This window comes from Bemisia tabaci, unplaced genomic scaffold (genome assembly GCF_918797505.1).
Source record: "Bemisia tabaci unplaced genomic scaffold, PGI_BMITA_v3".
Classification (NCBI taxonomy): domain Eukaryota; kingdom Metazoa; phylum Arthropoda; class Insecta; order Hemiptera; family Aleyrodidae; genus Bemisia; species Bemisia tabaci.
Window position 1 is genome coordinate 246,216 of NW_027311740.1, and position 17,029 is coordinate 263,244.

General features: G+C 34.9%; 2 protein-coding genes across 3 annotated transcripts; one reads left to right on the forward strand and one right to left on the reverse strand.

The window, feature by feature from the left end:
- Window positions 1-178: 178 nt before the first annotated feature.
- On the reverse strand, window positions 179-17,009 carry MICU1 (Mitochondrial calcium uptake 1). 2 transcript variants are annotated; one of them, XM_019045418.2, is made up of 11 exons: window positions 16,511-17,009; window positions 15,303-15,450; window positions 13,649-13,823; window positions 12,802-12,839; window positions 10,413-10,527; window positions 9,090-9,250; window positions 7,613-7,729; window positions 6,768-6,892; window positions 5,592-5,719; window positions 2,373-2,462; window positions 179-2,010 (listed from the first exon to the last, which is right to left on the reverse strand). In XM_019045418.2, exons 1-11 carry the CDS (start codon window positions 16,759-16,761, stop codon window positions 1,856-1,858), a joined length of 1,503 nt encoding a protein of 500 aa, XP_018900963.2. In that variant the 5' UTR covers window positions 16,762-17,009; the 3' UTR covers window positions 179-1,855. The 2 variants fall into 2 exon arrangements, with proteins under 2 accessions (XP_018900963.2, XP_018900961.2); XM_019045416.2 differs by having other exon boundaries at window positions 9,045-9,250.
- meigo (Solute carrier family 35 member B1 homolog meigo) lies at window positions 2,762-5,378 on the forward strand. Its single transcript, XM_019045419.2, has one exon. It carries the CDS (start codon window positions 2,944-2,946, stop codon window positions 3,880-3,882), a length of 939 nt encoding a protein of 312 aa, XP_018900964.2. The 5' UTR covers window positions 2,762-2,943; the 3' UTR covers window positions 3,883-5,378.
- Window positions 17,010-17,029: the final 20 nt, after the last annotated feature.

The window sequence follows — 17,029 nt, forward strand, 5'->3', positions numbered from 1 at the left end:
AAAGAGGACTATGTCAAATGTCTAATATTACATTTCTGCTCTCACGTAATTGAGAGAGGAATTTATATTTCAGTTTCAAACTTTTTGTTTCTTTTTATTTATCCTTCTCTAAAATGGAAAAGAAGGGGAAATATATGGTTATAAAAGTAACTGTGGGATCAGTAAAAGAGAGCTGAGGTTACTGAAAACTCTTAGTTTAATAGTTAATAACAAAAACAATATAATATAATCTATTTAACAGACCGATGGATAGAAATGTGTGAGTAAACAGATTAAGTACCTACATGCATAAGTTACATTAAGTCTCAATTGTAAACAAAGAACACTTTAAACAAATGCGAAATTCAGGGAGGGGCTAGAAATTGGTCTATTTTAAAAATTGCCTTCTTTTTAAAGAAGTAGTGGCTTTGCATCCTCTGTGCGTTATGTCATCGCACATACTTTCAGCTAAATAGACATTGGACAAATTGTAAAAGGTTGAATACGAAGCTTTTCATGCATCAAGAATATTATTACCACTAACAAAAAATTGTAAAAGAAGGACATTTTTAAAATCTGAAAAACTGAAACAGAACAGAGGGATTTTATGCTAAACAGAGACCTCTATCATACAATGCTACTTAAATCGTAATACATGTTAATACTGTCAGGTTCAAGGGGTAGTAAAAAATACCATTTACCAAATTTTCTTCGTTTATTAATTCATTTATCGACATGAAATTTTTTGAGAATACCGCTTTGACACCTGAAGATGAGCTAACAGCACAAAATGACAATTATCTAAAAAATTTTAAACCATTTTCAAGTTTAGATCCTTAATAAAGTAAGAATCATTTTCCAGTAACACAGGTTATTTTGAATTTCCTGGGAAACTACTACAGCCCCACTCAAAAATGTTATACGATTTTCTTTATTTTTCAAAACGTTTACTTTTGGCTATACGCAAAATGCAAATTCAAATAGTTGTGCAAATTTGGTAACGTTGTGTGACAGAGACCTTTATAGAATAAAAACTTTAAAAATTGTGCTATTTATAAGGAACAAGAATGCAGATCTGCTTATACCTCACACTGAAAATATATAGTAAGCCACGAATGTACTTGAAGCAGGAGGAATTTCCCATCATGTAAGTACATTTTTCGTGGAGCTGCAGAATAAAACATACAAATTGAAAATAAACTAAGCCAAGTGTCGCTTATTATTTTTGACAATTGTTTTGTCAAGAAAATCATTTTAAAAAGGGGTAATATAATAATATGTGAGATTCTCAGCAAAAAAATAGAAGCTAAAAAACATAGTAACAAATTCAATGGATAAAAAGGGGAGGAGACCCAAAGTAACCAGACTAAATAATGGAGACCAGCACTAGTCGGTATCAGGGCAGATTGCCCTAGTAGCAAAAGCCTCCTTCTGAAAATTTTGCAAGCTTATCGCTTTGATGGGCTATTGGAAAAGTTGAAGGGGCTACAAGCTGTCAAGATGTGTCCATGTGAAACGATTTGCAGCGAAGTTGTCATCATTTTTAATAAGGCACCATTTTTTCCCCTTTTAGTAACATTACTATTAATTCCATCAGTGATCCACCCAGTTTACATCAGTGATCAAATTGGGGAGCATACAAATGAAAAGCTATATCAATTTTATGCTTATCTCGTGTGTTAAATATGTAATTTAGATAAAGCTTCAAGTCTGTTATGACATTCAGACTGTTATTCATGTCTTAAGAGAACAGAATTCAAGTTTAGGAGGGCTATTCTTCTGGCAATCAAATTTGAAACATCGTTGACTAGAGTTAAATAGAAATCTATAATAATTAGAAAGTAGAGTGAACAATACATTACTTGCACGTGAAAATTTAAAAAACCATGTTAAGAGGTTTGGTTTCTTTGGCACACTTCACAGCTGACTGGATGAATTTCACGAAACCAGTATCTTTAGGTTTTTCTAGACCACGCATCAACCGATTTTTCATCACAGCGACAAACTCTCTATTGCTGAGTTGTCCATCCACTAGAAAAGAAAACAACAAATTTGTATGTAAGTATGAAGGAAAAATAATTGTCACAAAAAAGAAAAAAAACAAAGTGATATTATTATCGGTATACTATTATAAATACGTAAAAAGTACTTGGTTGAAATATTGGAATCATCAGAGAGCCATACATTAATCAGAGGCACTGACAAAGATAACTTTAGAGAAGTAAAAATGAAAGATTTCAAGAGAGTGGTCGAAAGGAAATTTTACGAGGCTTTTATATTCTAAGTTCACTTTTAAAAATTACAACTTTTTTAATGTGCTGTGTAGATGCACCTAATTTAAGTATTTAACTAGTATTCAGAATTATTAGAAACAGACATAAAAATTTACTTACAGTTCTCATCAAAAATTGTGAAAACAACATTAATGACATGATCACTCAAATCCACATGAGCAACAGTTTTCGCGACATGCTTGAGAGTTGCTGAAATCAAAACAAGTAATAGTAATATTGTTTAGTGAGCTATCAGAGCGAGTGCAACATAACCTAGATCAAATTTACGCTAAGTTAAAAAATAAACATATTTAAATAATTGATGAGAGACAGAAAATTGACAGGAGACGACTTGATGAGAATATCCGGAATTATTTGAAATTCCCGCGCTTTTTGGTTAAACTCGGAATAAATGGAATGAACCGTTCTGGACCAATCACAATGATTTGCGGTTCAGAATTTGCCATTAAAATTCCTTTTGTTCGAAAAGAGGAAGAATCGGAATAAATTATCTCTGATGTGGTCATAATGTAATTTACTGATAACAGAGCCGCACACAACAAATTTTATTAGTGACGTGTCCCGTCCCGGTATCACTATCAGCTGAACTTGTGCCGATGTAAACAAAACGTGACGCTCGATTTGGCCACATAGAAGTTTTCCCACGAGATCATTCGCACGAAATTTCAAGATGAAGAATCCAAAGTTTCTAGTTTACGCTGGAGGTATTTTTGCATGTTACTTTTACTTCGGAATTTTACAAGAACAAATTACGAGGGGTGAATATGGACCTGATAAAGAGAAATTCAAATGCATTCTTGGTTTGGTGTTTGTGCAATGCGTTGTGAACTATATTTTCGCGAAGATCGTGTTAGCAGCAAAACCTCAAGGAGAAGACACAACGCAGATTAAATACTACGCGTCCAGTTCCCTCACATACTTGTTGGCCATGGTTACGAGCAATATGGCCCTACAATGGGTCAACTACCCAACGCAAGTGATAGCGAAGTCCGGGAAGCCAATTCCAGTGATGATATTGGGAGTTCTTCTTGGGAGGAAGTCATACCCACTCAAGAAGTACATTTTCGTCCTATTGATTGTGACCGGTGTAGCAATGTTCATGTACAAAGACAAGAAATCAGCATCGAGTGATTCAACTTTTGGTTTTGGCGAGCTTCTCTTGATTCTATCTTTGACTATGGATGGACTGACAGGCGCAATACAGGAGCGAATGAGACACGAGTCCCAAACGAGATCTGGCCACATGATGGTTAACATGAATAAATGGTCTGTATTTTACTTGGGTATTGGAATCCTTATAACAGGGGAATTGGTGGATTTTATTACTTTTGTTGGAAGATATCCTACCATAATCTGGCGATTGATGATGATTTCAATAGCAAGCGCATTGGGACAATTTTTCATATTCTTGACTGTTAGTGAATTCGGACCACTACCCTGTTCTATTATAACAACAACCAGAAAGTTCTTCACTGTTTTAGGATCTGTATTCCTTTTTGGTAACGCTTTGATTCTTAGGCAATGGATTGCCACCATTGTTGTATTCTCTGGCTTGACTTTGGATGCTATGTTTGGTAAATCATCATCAAAAGTACCCATTAGGAAGTAATTATTACTCCCTGCTGAAGGACACACAAGTTATATAAGCAAATCGCACTCTCGGCAGTTACAGGGTAGAGCTGAATTTTCCAGATCTACTATGGTTATTGTTATCACAGCCTTGGCCATTACTTACGAGAGTGGAGAGGCCGCAACTAGTCAATTTGTGACATCAAACTAGCAGATATTTACCGAAAACAACAATAATCTCTTGGCCATTGAAGCATCGATGAGTTAGGCAGTCACCGCGTGGACCAATCAGAGTGGCCCTCGGTCGGCCAAAGTTGCATGAGCGGCACGTTTAAATCTGAGTGGAGTAAGGATTTTCGGTATTTAGCTTCATTTCCTAATTATCAGACAGTGTCATCAATGGACTAGTCAGTTTCCTGCAGTGAAATTTTGTCCTCTTTCGAAAAGGTTCTTTTTAGTTTTTGAATTAGATTGCATTAGCCCCTGAGAAGATATGGGCACGAAAAGAACATGCATCATGCGTTCTCCGTGAGAACACATGTTAAATTGCGGAGGAGTTTTATCTACTAGTGTGACGTCACAGAAAAATAGTTACAGCCTCTCCATTCTCGCAGGCAGTGCCTCAGCATAAGCTCTATTAACCCTCATCACCTGAATGAACTTGAATGAAGATTTACTGATACAGCCTGACACAACATTCTGTGAAGGCTGATTTTCTTTGTTGATTCTTGTCATATTTTCTGACTGAACTTGCACTCATGGAACAAAAGCAAGGAAACATGAATACAACATTCATGGCCACAAAGCAGCATTCTAGGGCTCATAGTGAATTCACTTAGGTAGTAGCTTGCCACAAAAGAATAATTGCGAAAGAGTTGCAACAGTTTTCAAAAAATACGTTCCAGCAAATTGATCCATCGGAAGAAATTAGCTCATGACAGTTTACGTAGGCACTCAGCCTCATCAAAAATCATAAATGTTTGTATTGATACATAATTGTAGGTATAGTCTAATTAAATGCATGATTGTGATTGTCTCAAAGATAGCATAATTGTGATAGTCTCAATAATTGTATAGTCTGATTAAATGTACGATTGTAATACGTGTAAAGCACTTGGAATACTCCAGGGTACCACTCTCTAAAAAGGGGAGGTCACATAGCATCTACCCAGATTTTTTATTGAAATACGACCCAAAAATTATGAGGAAAAATTGGATTCCTACTGTGGCATTTTTGCTAAAGGGCCCCCACGGTTTTTAAAAAAAAAAAAATCGAAAAATTGCCTCGAGGATGGGGGGTTTGTTGTAGAGAAACATCCTCAAACTGTTGAAGAGCTGAACAATTTTCTCTTGATAATTATCAAAATATGTTAGCGTATACGAAATTCTAAAATGTAATTCTGGTCTTGATAACAGCCCCCCCCCCCCCCTCACAGGAAATTTATCCCGCTTTAAAAATTGCACAGCAGCAGCTGTGGCTATTTTGTTCTTGTACAGGTATTTTGTTGTAAATAAACTTTATTTTGTTATTTTTTACTTGATGTTGGGTTATTTTTATTGAATCCTACTGTTTGAAATCTCTTTGAAATCCTATTCTTTGAAGCCCTTGGAAAAAGTGGAAATTAATTACAATCAAAATAAAATACCTAGATAAAAGGAGACGAATCCTTATCAGTACTTGACAAGCCTTTCTCGAAAGTGCAGTGATTTCATGCATCTAAATATGCTCTAAAAAATTCTACACCTCACCTTGATCAATTGAAGCACCAGCTATGTGATAGAAAGTGAGAGCAGTGTCAACATCATTAATGTTATTCAGAAAATGGAAGAATTTGAGATAATCCTCCTTACTGATACCTTTTGCAGTTTCTTTGAACCTAAAAATAGTATCAAGTTTGCATGATTATTTCAATTAAGGGATTTTTTTTTAGTTTCTTTTTCAATAATTCAAAAAACTGAAAATTGTTTTGGCATAATGCAAAGTTAGAAGCCAGTGTCGAGATTGATTACTAGAGGGAATAGAAGTCCTCAATGTGACCTTTTGGCTTGGCCTTGGCATACTCTCCAGATTACCCAGAGGGTTCCTCTTACAAAGATTCCAGATACACCTTGCGGCGTAAGACACACTTCAAGAAAAAAAATAAATTCAAAGGATAAAAAAATATGAAAAGGAATGAAAGACTCTATTTTAATCCTTTTTTGGGATAGTGATATTAGTTTACTCACTAATAATACTGGTTCTTTGGGTTAGAGCAGTTTTTCACGAGTCTCCTATCTTTTTGGTCAATTTTTTTTTCATATTCCTATTCTTATACGTGACTACACAAGAGATCCAAAGGCTGTCCCATAAATATCCGAACTGACGTTCTATTTCTAAAAGTAAGCTATCTAGGGTAGGTACTATAGAGAGTGAAAACTTTTGGTTATTCTGAAACTCAAAAATCTTAGGCGACACACTACTGAAACAGCAAAAACTAGATCAATTTTGGCTCAAATGCGTTGATCTTGGTTTCAATCATTGATTGCTTTTCACTCCATCATTTAAATAAGACCATGACCAGCCTAATGGAAAAGTCGGTATTGAAATACAGCGTCAGTTCAGGTATTTTTCAGTGGCATGGCATGTTTTGCAATATATCGATTGATCTGCTATTTAAACCCATGAAAAAAGATCGATAAACAGGGTGTTCACAACGAACACCTTAATGATAGATTCTTTACCACATCCTCAAATGGGGAAATATCGATAATCGATCATTCACGCCTTGCCTCTGTATTATTTGGACAGCCTTTGTAGGTTAAAGAAAACTCTGATTGCAGAAGGAGCGCAAAAAGAAGAGAGCAAGAGTTGAAGGCTTGAGGGTAGATGAATGGCCAGATTGGTATCCGATAGTCTATAAGCAAAATAAAAAACAAGGAACTTACTGTTTTTTAACTCTTTTCAACATGCGAGACTTTTTTTTCGGTGCATATCCAGCATATGCCAGAAGAAGCTCTGTAAAATCAGCTTCAGATATGTTACCATTTTCATCAGGTCCTTTACGTTGAAACTGAAAAGAAAAAACTACATTAGTTATAGGGTACGCAGCTTCTTGAGCTTCGGTGGAAGTATAACTCAAAAATCCATGCCATTCAATGTTTTTCTTCTCTTTTCATTCTGACAGAATTTTCAATAATGGAAAGGATTGTCAATAGAATGTATTGTTTTGCACCTGAAAATTTGTTGTTACTTCGATAAACTAGTTCCTCAAAGAAAATACTCTCTGAGCCTTAAAATTTTAAAAATCAAAGGCAAAATTTATTTTCTCCCAAATTGAGGTAGTGAGTTAAGGGAGGGCACTTCTAGGTTGCAGCGTTTTAGAATTTCCAATGTTAATTTATAATTTAGAGAGGAAACCGTTGAGTGAATTTTTGTCTGGATCATTGTAAAATCTTAGAGAATATTTAGTAAAATTTTTAACAAATTACATACATTTGCTTTGATCAAAAGTAATGGATGAAACGTTAAGTAGTAAGATTTTACGAAACCTCAACCAAGAAGTGCTCTTTTTACATCTAAGGCTTCAATTGAGTATGAAAGAAGTACAGAACAGGTTTCTAATCTGTGTTTTGTCTTAGACTTGTCATATTTTACAGAAACTTTATTACTTCTGATTTTTTTCTTTTTTTTTTTCATTTTTTTGTAGAAAAGTCTTAAATAATAATTGACTCATTAAGGTAAAGGAAGTTCCATCAAATTATTCTTTGAAAAACTTCTAGTCCAAACTTACCTCTAAACCTAAAATTTCTTTCTGCAGTTGTGTTTGAAAGTCCAAGAACTTCTCAATGGTTAGCTTCTTATCTTTCTTTGGCCCAAAGAAATAAGTGGTTAAGGCTGAGTTTACACCCTTAAAAAGTAATAGAAGATTACATTAACATTAGGTACTCTTACATACAAATTTAAGATTGCCGAGAAAACTGGCTAAAGAGATTGGAGCAAAACAAGGGCAACTTGTTACAATCGAGATATGTAATTTAATCTCAAATATTATCAACTTTAAAAAGGAAAATGTTTTAGCCAGCAATTAAGAAAGAGTAACACTTTCTTACTTAATGGCATAATTAGGATGCACATCTACAATGAAACTCCCAAAACATGTGCCTCGGTTTGCCACATTGCAGATTTCCTGTCATACTTCATTTTTTCGATGGAAAACTAGTCAACATCATTTCTTTAAAACTTCCGTAATTTTGATTCCTTGAGCGAAGAAAATTCTGTGAAAATTTCAAGGAAAAATATTGATTTGTTTTCCATCAAAAGAATAAAAAGGAAGTGGAGATTTTCAAACACTGCAAACGAGGTACAAGGTTTGGGAGTTTCACTGTCGACACCTACATTGTACTTTTGAGCTGCAAGAAAAGGTACTTCTGAAACATAGAGTACATAGAGTCGTAATGTAAATGGGAGAGCTGGCACCACTTTTAGGCACTATCCAGGTCCCAAATTCCGAGACTCCTGTGTCACGCCGAGTCACTTTTTTGATACACAAGGACCCCGCCATCTGGTGTAAGCAAAGAAAATAGGAATTACTATGTATTCTACATTGCCATTTTGGATCGAAAATGTACCGAAAAAATGACCAAGGCTCGGCGCACACCGGGCTCAGAACTCGTCGACCAGAGCATGGCGCCAGTTCTCTCATTTACATCACGACTCTACGTTCTCTGTGTTCTGAAAGAAAAGGAACCAAGTGGTAAAGCAGTGCTGGATCCACACTATTTTGCAGGGAAAGCAAGGCCAAAAAATTTCAAAATTTTTTAATTGAAGTCAAAAAATTTGATCTCTACTTAATGAGTACCAGTGCGAGACTGAGGGAAGAGAGTATTTAACTCAGGCAGGTGCATTGGAATAATAAGCTGGGGTCACGCCAAGAGATCTATAACGTTTTGGGTCTTTCTAGACCTTAAATGTACTTCCAGAATTTGGTCAAAAGCTCATTCCTTGGAAAGATACTTTCAGTTTTAGGGAGGAAAACTTATTTCAGTCACAAAGGATTTTAGGAAATGTAATTTAATACATTTTACTTCTATAAAATAAAACAATAATATTATTAATGTATCTCCTTAAGCCACAAGGATAAATAGCCACATCCTTAAAAGAAAAAGTACTACTTAGGAGAGGGTTGAAAGGGGGCACGCACTGAGAATCTTCAGTAAAATAACCTTTTCTCGTTCTGACAATTTATTCTGCAATCCAGTCTGGTATACCTTAAAAGTATTTCCTGTGTTAGCATGATCTCGGTGCCTGTTTCCGATACTTGTCTGCTGACGGATTAGGGTTGCTACTTTCTCGAATTCTTCTGAGTCAACATCACCATCTCCATTCAAATCAAACATGCGAAAAGCAATTTCAAAGTGGCGCCTTGAAGCTGCAAATTGATCAAATCAGAATTCATGGAAATCTCTCTGGATAATAAAAGTTTTTCAATGACTGGATTGTAAGCTTTGTATTTTAAGAATTTAATTTTCTTCGGGAAGTAAAAAAGAGGAATACGAAAACCCTTGAAAGATGCAAAAAAAAAGAGATCAGTTTGATGGCCAAACGAAACCACTTGAAAAAGAACAAGATAAATAGGGTGCAAACCCAAGTATCTCCATTGCCATGTTTCAAAATTTCCGCTCCTATTTTATTATTTTTTTAAGAGAAACAAGCCAATTTTATACTTTGAAATTTGTACAAAATATTGTGCTGACTGCAAGGAAAAGTCAAGCAAGTTATCCAGAAATTACATCGACTAGTTTTTCAAAGAAAAAATAAAGTAAGGCAGGAAGTCTGCAACGTTGCAAACAGAGATATGTGGTTTCGCGCTTTAGCCATCAATGTGCCATCATCTGCAGAAAAAAGGCCCTCCAGAGCAACAGCTTTGAGAAGAGTGCGTACCTATTCATATTAGCCCAAGACATGCCTAGAAAGTTGATCCAAACTGGACAGGGTGTTACTAAAACAGGCAGGCCAAAAATCAGTTCTTTTACGGTACTTTTTCAGTACATTCCCAAGAAATACAGTACCTCCTCTACAGAGAAATTCAGTACTTCTTCAGCACCTTCATTTAACTAAATTCGAAAAATTTCAAAAATTTGAATTTCTCGCTCATATTGCGACAAAAATGACAAGAAATCCAAAACCTTCTTGCGAAATTTCCGCACTTTTTCAGTACTTCTGGACCGCTCTTAAAAAATCAATACTATTTCCGGACTTTCCGGACTCGTAGACACCCTGCTGGAACTTTGATTGCAGTTCAGAAAATATAGTTTGGAGGGAAAGCTGCTAAGAGTTTTAAAATGCCATGTTTAGAGTTCTTAATATTGATAAAGGAAGGAGCCCTCTATTGGCACAATGACGTTATCAAACGAACGTTACTTGCTAATTTTGCTTCTGAATAATGATGCAAGAAATATGACTAGTTACCTAAATTGAAATGTTCACCGTCGCAAATTCAACTTACTTTTGTGGCAGAGGATCTCATAAAATATGCACAATGACCGACCTGTGTGAATCGGTCTCGAAAACAAATGAAAAATCATACATACTTGATAAAACTGTTAGAAGAAAGATGTAGTCGGAGAAAGTGATGAGCCCAGAGCTGCCTAATCTGTAAAAGATACTGTCTTCATCTAGTGCCAATTCCAACTTCATGTGGATGTTCTGAAATCAGAGCAAGATTTTTAGGAAAAAAATCTCTTAAAGTGTTTTAGAGTTCCAAAATGCTGAGACTCTCAGGGTTTCCCTCGCAAATGATGGAGGGTTTTGAAAATCAGCTCAAACTTGCCTGAACTAGACTAACTTCAAGTGTTTCGGGGGAAAATATTTTCAATCTTGCAGAAGTATATTAAGCATGAGTCTTCGGAGGAGATGACCTATTTGATGAAATTACAGAACAATTTTGCTTTAGAGATAGATAAAGTTTACAATTTTGGCGCTAGATAACAGAAATGTTTTGCTTGAAAAGTTATGAGTGATAGAATTAGACAAGTACCTATTATTAACGGCAGAGGATTGATGCGTACACTAAATTTGTTACCGGAGAGAGTCACATAAAAAACGAAAAGGCAACAATTACTTTTAATATTCTGCAAAGAGAGCAAAATGGGGGATACATATGCTTCAAAACACACGAAATTCACGTAGTTATAATAATGATAGCCAAAAATTAAACGTCACATACATCGGCAAACAAAAGCAATGAAAATGAATAATGATATACAAAAAATACAATTTTTCATGCAAAAAACTGATTCAACTTTGACCAATTATTATAAAACTTATAAAACAAACCAAATTATAAAACAGCATAAGGATCAATCAAATTTAATTTAAGTTATTTTTTTTTAACCGGCTGTTCGATGGCAAAAGACAGGAATCCACAATGATACACACCATTCAAAATACTGCCCTGAGGATGAGCACTTGATTTTTTCATTAAAACAAAACAAATAGTTAACAACAATATTATTATAGTACTGTTAAAATGATTAAATTCAAAAAAAAAAAAAATTACTCATGCATTTTTACACCTCTAGGAAAAATGACATGCCTCCCAGACTTTACTACAAACCACCACACATTCAAACATGTCGTTCAAATTAAAAGCAATACTCCAGATCAAGCATATTTCACTTCTATACTTCCATAAATAGGAACAGATTTACTGTAAAATTATCAAAAAAAGACACTTGAAAAAATATGAAAATAAAAATAGAGCCAAAGGGCGATGATAGAAAATGAAGTTGATAGTCTAGGAAAAATCTAAAATGGTAAAGCTAAAATGTTCCAGAGCAAGGCGAAACGCATTATGAGGAAATGATTACTCCCAAAATTGAGTAGAATGCTATGTGGATTTTCTTTTTCGCGGAGAAAAATGAAAAATTAGGAGACCCAATTAAGTTCGTTTCGGGAGGGAGAAAATTTAAGGGAGAAAAGTGTAGAGTGATACTAGACAAAAAGAAAGAAACTAAAATTGAAGAGGGATCAACTACGCATTCACCAAAGAAAATCATCACCATGGGAAAATAGTTGGCAGAGAGATTTGTATTACCTCGTCATGATTCTGAAAATAAAATAGATAGATAGATAGAGTGTCTGAAATTGAAACAGTGACATATACAGGGAAGGATGGAAGAGAAGGAGATAGAATATAGATAAAATAGATAGATAGAGTGTCTGAAATTGAAATAGTGACAAATACAGGGAAGGATGGAAGAGAAGGAAAAATGAGGAGATTAAGTAAGATATTGGGAGGAAAGGGGGAGAGAGTAGGAGAGATAGAAACAGAGGCAGAGATTAAAAGACAGAGGTGAGAATGAAACTTAATAACTCCTAATAAGAAGAAGAAAGTGCTTATAGTTTCTTGAAAAATGATTCTCTGTAGTCATACCCTTTTTTTATTGCTCCATTCCTAAAAGCAACTTGCTGTTGTTTGAGAGGGTCTAATAATAATTGAATGCCTTAAAACTTATCCTCGATACACCTTAATAATACCTTAAATGTTAAAAATTTTACACACTTAATTTATTAATAGTGTTGCTATCGGTTCCATCAATCTTCATCCGAGCAGGAGATAAAAGCGAGGTAAACAGTTTTGAATGCTTATTTCAATTTTTTTTCTTTTAAAAAATTGTAATTATTTTAGCTCTTCTACCATATTTCAGATAAGTTCAAGCTTGGCATCAACAAGTCCTCAAATTAATTTAGCGTTCCCCAAAAAAACAAACAGTTTGATGGAAAAACATGCAATGTTTAACACTTCTCACAGAAGGACAACACTGAACTAAACTTGTGAAAACATTAAATATGCGACATTTATTAGATGATGCACCGGCAAATAGCCACCTCTTTTTTTGATAAGTGAGGTCTTATTTTTTACAGATTTAAGATTAGAAGATACATCAGCTAAAAATGAGAAAATGAAACTGCGCTTACCTTAGGATCATAGCGTTTATATTGGTCCAGTCCAAGTCCTGGAAATAAAGAAGGAAATCCATTGAAATAAATTCATAAAATTATTCATTGCAAAAATTAGAATTGAGGAGCTTGAAGGACATGACGCATAGATTCAGTTTTTGAAAAAATGGAGATATTCATGAACTCAACTAAAACTAGTTTGAAAGTATGTTCGGTGAAAAATACACAACTAAAATCCAACTTTAAAGCATCAAAAAGTGAGTTTAAATTTCCTGTCTGCCATTAGGCTCCATGTAATTTTGAAACTTTAGACACGTATTTTTTGAAATAGAAAAAACTGCACTTATGCACCTTGACCTCCAAGCTTCATAATTAACTATTTAGCCTGTTTCCATTTTATATAAAAAAGAATAGAATCTCTTATCCTGTCAAAGTAGAATCAACTCCTCATTGCAAATGAACTTCCACCAATATTAGTAACCTTTACATACCTAACTGTTCAGGTACTGATAAAAAAATCATAAAAAAACTTTAATATAGTTATTTTAAAAAAAAGCCCCCTGCTTGTACTGTCTCAAATTTTGCGCACCACTGCCTCACAGGTCATGAAGTGTAGCGACAAAACAAGCTGAGAATCTAAAGTAAAAATTTCAAACACATACAATTTCTTTAATATTGGGTACTTGACTGTAATTTTCCTAATTACTTAAAGGCAAAGACTCTAATTGATTGGTGAGAATCATGAATATCAGCTCTTCTAATTCTTTTTTCTAAAGTTGAGAGTTAACTTGTCAGATCATTGAAGTAATTATACTTTGATACTTAAAGTTTAAAAGCTCAACTAAAGGGGTAAACAGATAATGACCTTCTGGCTGCTTGATTCCCGGAGTCATTGATCGGAGAAAATCATCAGGGGTCATGAATACTTCGTGCGACTCTGATCCGTTGGAGTGAACATGTGTTACTTGAAGCGTTGCAAAGTAGCGGAAAACTTTGTCAGGCGTTGAGAAGTGCCGAATTCGGTTCTCATACTCAATTATCTAAATTTGAAAAAAAAATAAAGGTACGAAAGACTTGAATATGCATGATGAGATTCAAGGAAAAACTTTTGCAGGAAAATATGAGAATTTCCTCACTGTGAAAAATTAAAATCAATACCTGAAAATGATGCCTTCATTGTTTTCAATTTCCTTTGAGTTAAAATCTTTGCATATGTTGCAGGCAATAAGCAATCGCAGGCAATTTGCACACGTCTCACATGTTGTTTCAACCTATCGCAATAATGCGCATCAGTATAATGCAATTTTTAGGGGTCATGGTCTTCAAAAGTATGAGCTTGACTTGAAGTGTCTTCATTTTTTGTGATACTCTTTGCTTTGTCACAATGTTAGTTTAGTTGCCTGTCCGATCTCGAGCGAACTAATGTCACGGAGTTCACTGCACGCTCTCCTGAGTGTTCATATTTCTGCCATATTTTTAAGGGTGGAAAAGTGTCTATTCACATTATGGGCAACATAATTAGCACTCTAATCTTGTTCTTTTATTTTTGAATTTTATGATTTTCCATATTTATTCACCACTGACTTGCAAATTGCCTGCGACACATATAAAGCTGAGGGTCACTACCATGTTCAAAAATTCCAAGAACAAAAGTAAAGTGAACATGTTTCACCATTTTCCCCTCTTTCTTGATTAATTAGTTTGAGTTCACACTGAATCTTGGTACATCAAACTAGTATACTATTTGACAATTGTCACTTTGGTCAATTGTTGTTTATTTGTCAATTTGTTATCTATCTTTTTAGTCACGGACAGTTTGAATAATGGAAATCTAGACCATCCACAGTCCATCATTGAGTACAGTGAATGACCATTGTTCTGTCATCAAAAACAAAGGGAAAAAAAAGAGCTGTTTTAAAGTACACAAGATTTATGAGAGAAGCATAAAATCACCTTTTTGAAGAAATGACTATAGCAGTATCTTATTCTATTTTGACATTGCAAAAAAGCGTTTTTGAGAATTAAGTATGATTTCTGTTAGGATGTATACAGAGTGTTCACACTTCAATCAAGGTTTGTGGGTGTATTTAATGTACATGAATGCGTTGGAAAGACAAATTACCTAAAAAATTTTTCATCAACTCCGAGTCATGGTTCATTCGTTTTTTCAAACAGAATTAGAAACATTCTTAAGGAATACAATTTTTTTTACTAGAACGTTCTCTTCAATGTTCCAGGCTAAACTGCGGCCCGGTTATTGAAACTATATCCGTTTGATACGACAAGACATAGCCCCATCTTAACCATGCAATATATCACAATTCGATGACTTATCGGGTGTTTTAAACTTTCAATAATTGGCCTGCTGGGTAGGTTCCAATACAGTCCAACGAAGCTCAAAATTTTTGGAGGCAATTCTGATGCCAGGCATTACAAGAAAAACCAAACTAAATGAGAGTTTTCAAACGTTTTAAAACTTCGACACACCCTAAGCAATATGTCCAAGTATAGATTCTCACCTTGCGGTCTCGAAAACCAACTTTTTCTTTTTTCTTCTTTTTCTTCTCATGCAATTCTTCCTCATCATCGAGAGGGTCAACAGGAAGATCGGGATCAGAATTTTCCTTAATGACCGCGTCTGCGAAAACTAATGATAATGGTTTAAAACTGAAAAAAGAAAAAAAAAGAACTTAGAACAAGAAGGAATAGTTAATTACTGGTGTTGCTCTTCTTGGGAGGCTGCAGTTAAGAATGGACGGGATGTCAGTCCACCTTTTCAATGTGGGCCAAAAAGATTAGCTGTGCTGTAATCGTGTTGAAAGTTCTTTGATAGCAGTATTACAAAATTATGGCAGGACCGCTTATTTGCTCCAGGATTTGAGTTCCGAATTGTATTACAAAAAAAAAAAATAAATGAAAAATAATAGAAAGCGTACAGCCCACTATAAAAAAAAAAATGGTCAATTGATGAATTTAAAAGTACACTCATCCTCTTTAGGGTGCTTTAACTTGTTAGATTAGCATAGAATTAGTTTTTTGCATAAGATCCAACGACTATCAAATTTCACTTTAGCAAATGCACTTCATTAGGCAAATAATGGCGTACTTTTTGCTCTTTTGGTCATAATCTTCTAGAAACTTGTCGTGTCACTTCTAGATGATGTGTTATTTAAGGATTAAAGTAAATACCCATCCTTAAAACTTAATTCCTTGAATTCTCCGCGTCAAATGACTTCCAGATAAAAACACTTGGTATTCTGATAGACTTTACCTTCGACTACCAAAAAACACGCACAACTCAATTTTGATCAAAGATATTCTTCTGAGCACACGATTTTATTTTAATTTCCATCCTTCCTTTTTCAACACGGAAAAACTCGAAAAGGTTCGGATTTCCGTTACACCTTTCCTTCCTGTTTTTACCTACTGCGTTTTTAGTGAGGTCCAGTCTTTTCCTTGTATCTCATCTGTTGAAATACAAGCGTAACAAGCTATGGCACACGGCTGAGGCGGCTGGGCTCTAATTTTCAGTCGCGAATATCTAAAACTGCACTTTACTTTATTTAGGAAAATGGCAAGAGACTCTCAAGTTCAAGTGACAAGATAACAGTGCAAAGTAAATCTATTTGCAACTAGGAGAAGCAAAGTAAACGCTGACAACTGAAAACTGTAATATGGTCGTGTGTTCTCAAAATAATGAACAGTTGTTGATTTCGGTTGCTTTTACCTGTCAGTCTTGGTGAGTGCATGTGTCCAGACTACTACGCCAAGCAGGAGAAACCATAGTTTCGAATTTTTGTGCCCTGATTCGGGGTGGTGTTCCTTTTCACTTGCATTGAATTTACCCGACTGTAAAGAGAGCGATGGTCGAACTTGAACACCTAAGCTTGAGGCGACTTTGGCTAGTTTAAAGTGATTGTGAACAAGTTTCCACCTAACTCGGTTCAATATTGTTTTCCCAAAAGAAACTAACACCATGATTTCTCTACCTTCAAGAAGCCCAGGACACTGCTTCGAAAAGTTTTATTTTCTAGACACATTCCTACATTACACTTTTAAACGATAAACCGTACTTTCCGAAAAGTGTAAAATCTTTAAATACATATACTTGGTTAAATATATTTCCAAACACTATAAATTAGAATTCATAAAACAAGACAAAACCCTGACTTCTTATCGTCTTATCCCTTTCGTCTATCCCTTATCGTCTTATCAATAGCAATAATACCATCACCATCTGCAGATC

Bases quoted from the DNA above. Each gene is read 5' to 3' on its own strand.
- meigo (XM_019045419.2), top strand. From the start codon at position 2,944: ATGAAGAATCCAAAGTTTCTAGTTTACGCTGGAGGTATTTTTGCATGT.
- MICU1 (XM_019045416.2), bottom strand. From the start codon at position 16,761: ATGGTGTTAGTTTCTTTTGGGAAAACAATATTGAACCGAGTTAGGTGG. The intron at 15,451-16,510 runs GTAAAAGCAACC...TTCTTTTTTCAG, and splicing joins GCACTCACCAAGACTGACAG to TTTTAAACCATTATCATTAG. The intron at 2,011-2,372 runs GTAAGTAAATTT...TTTCTTTTCTAG, and splicing joins CACAATTTTTGATGAGAACT to TGGATGGACAACTCAGCAAT.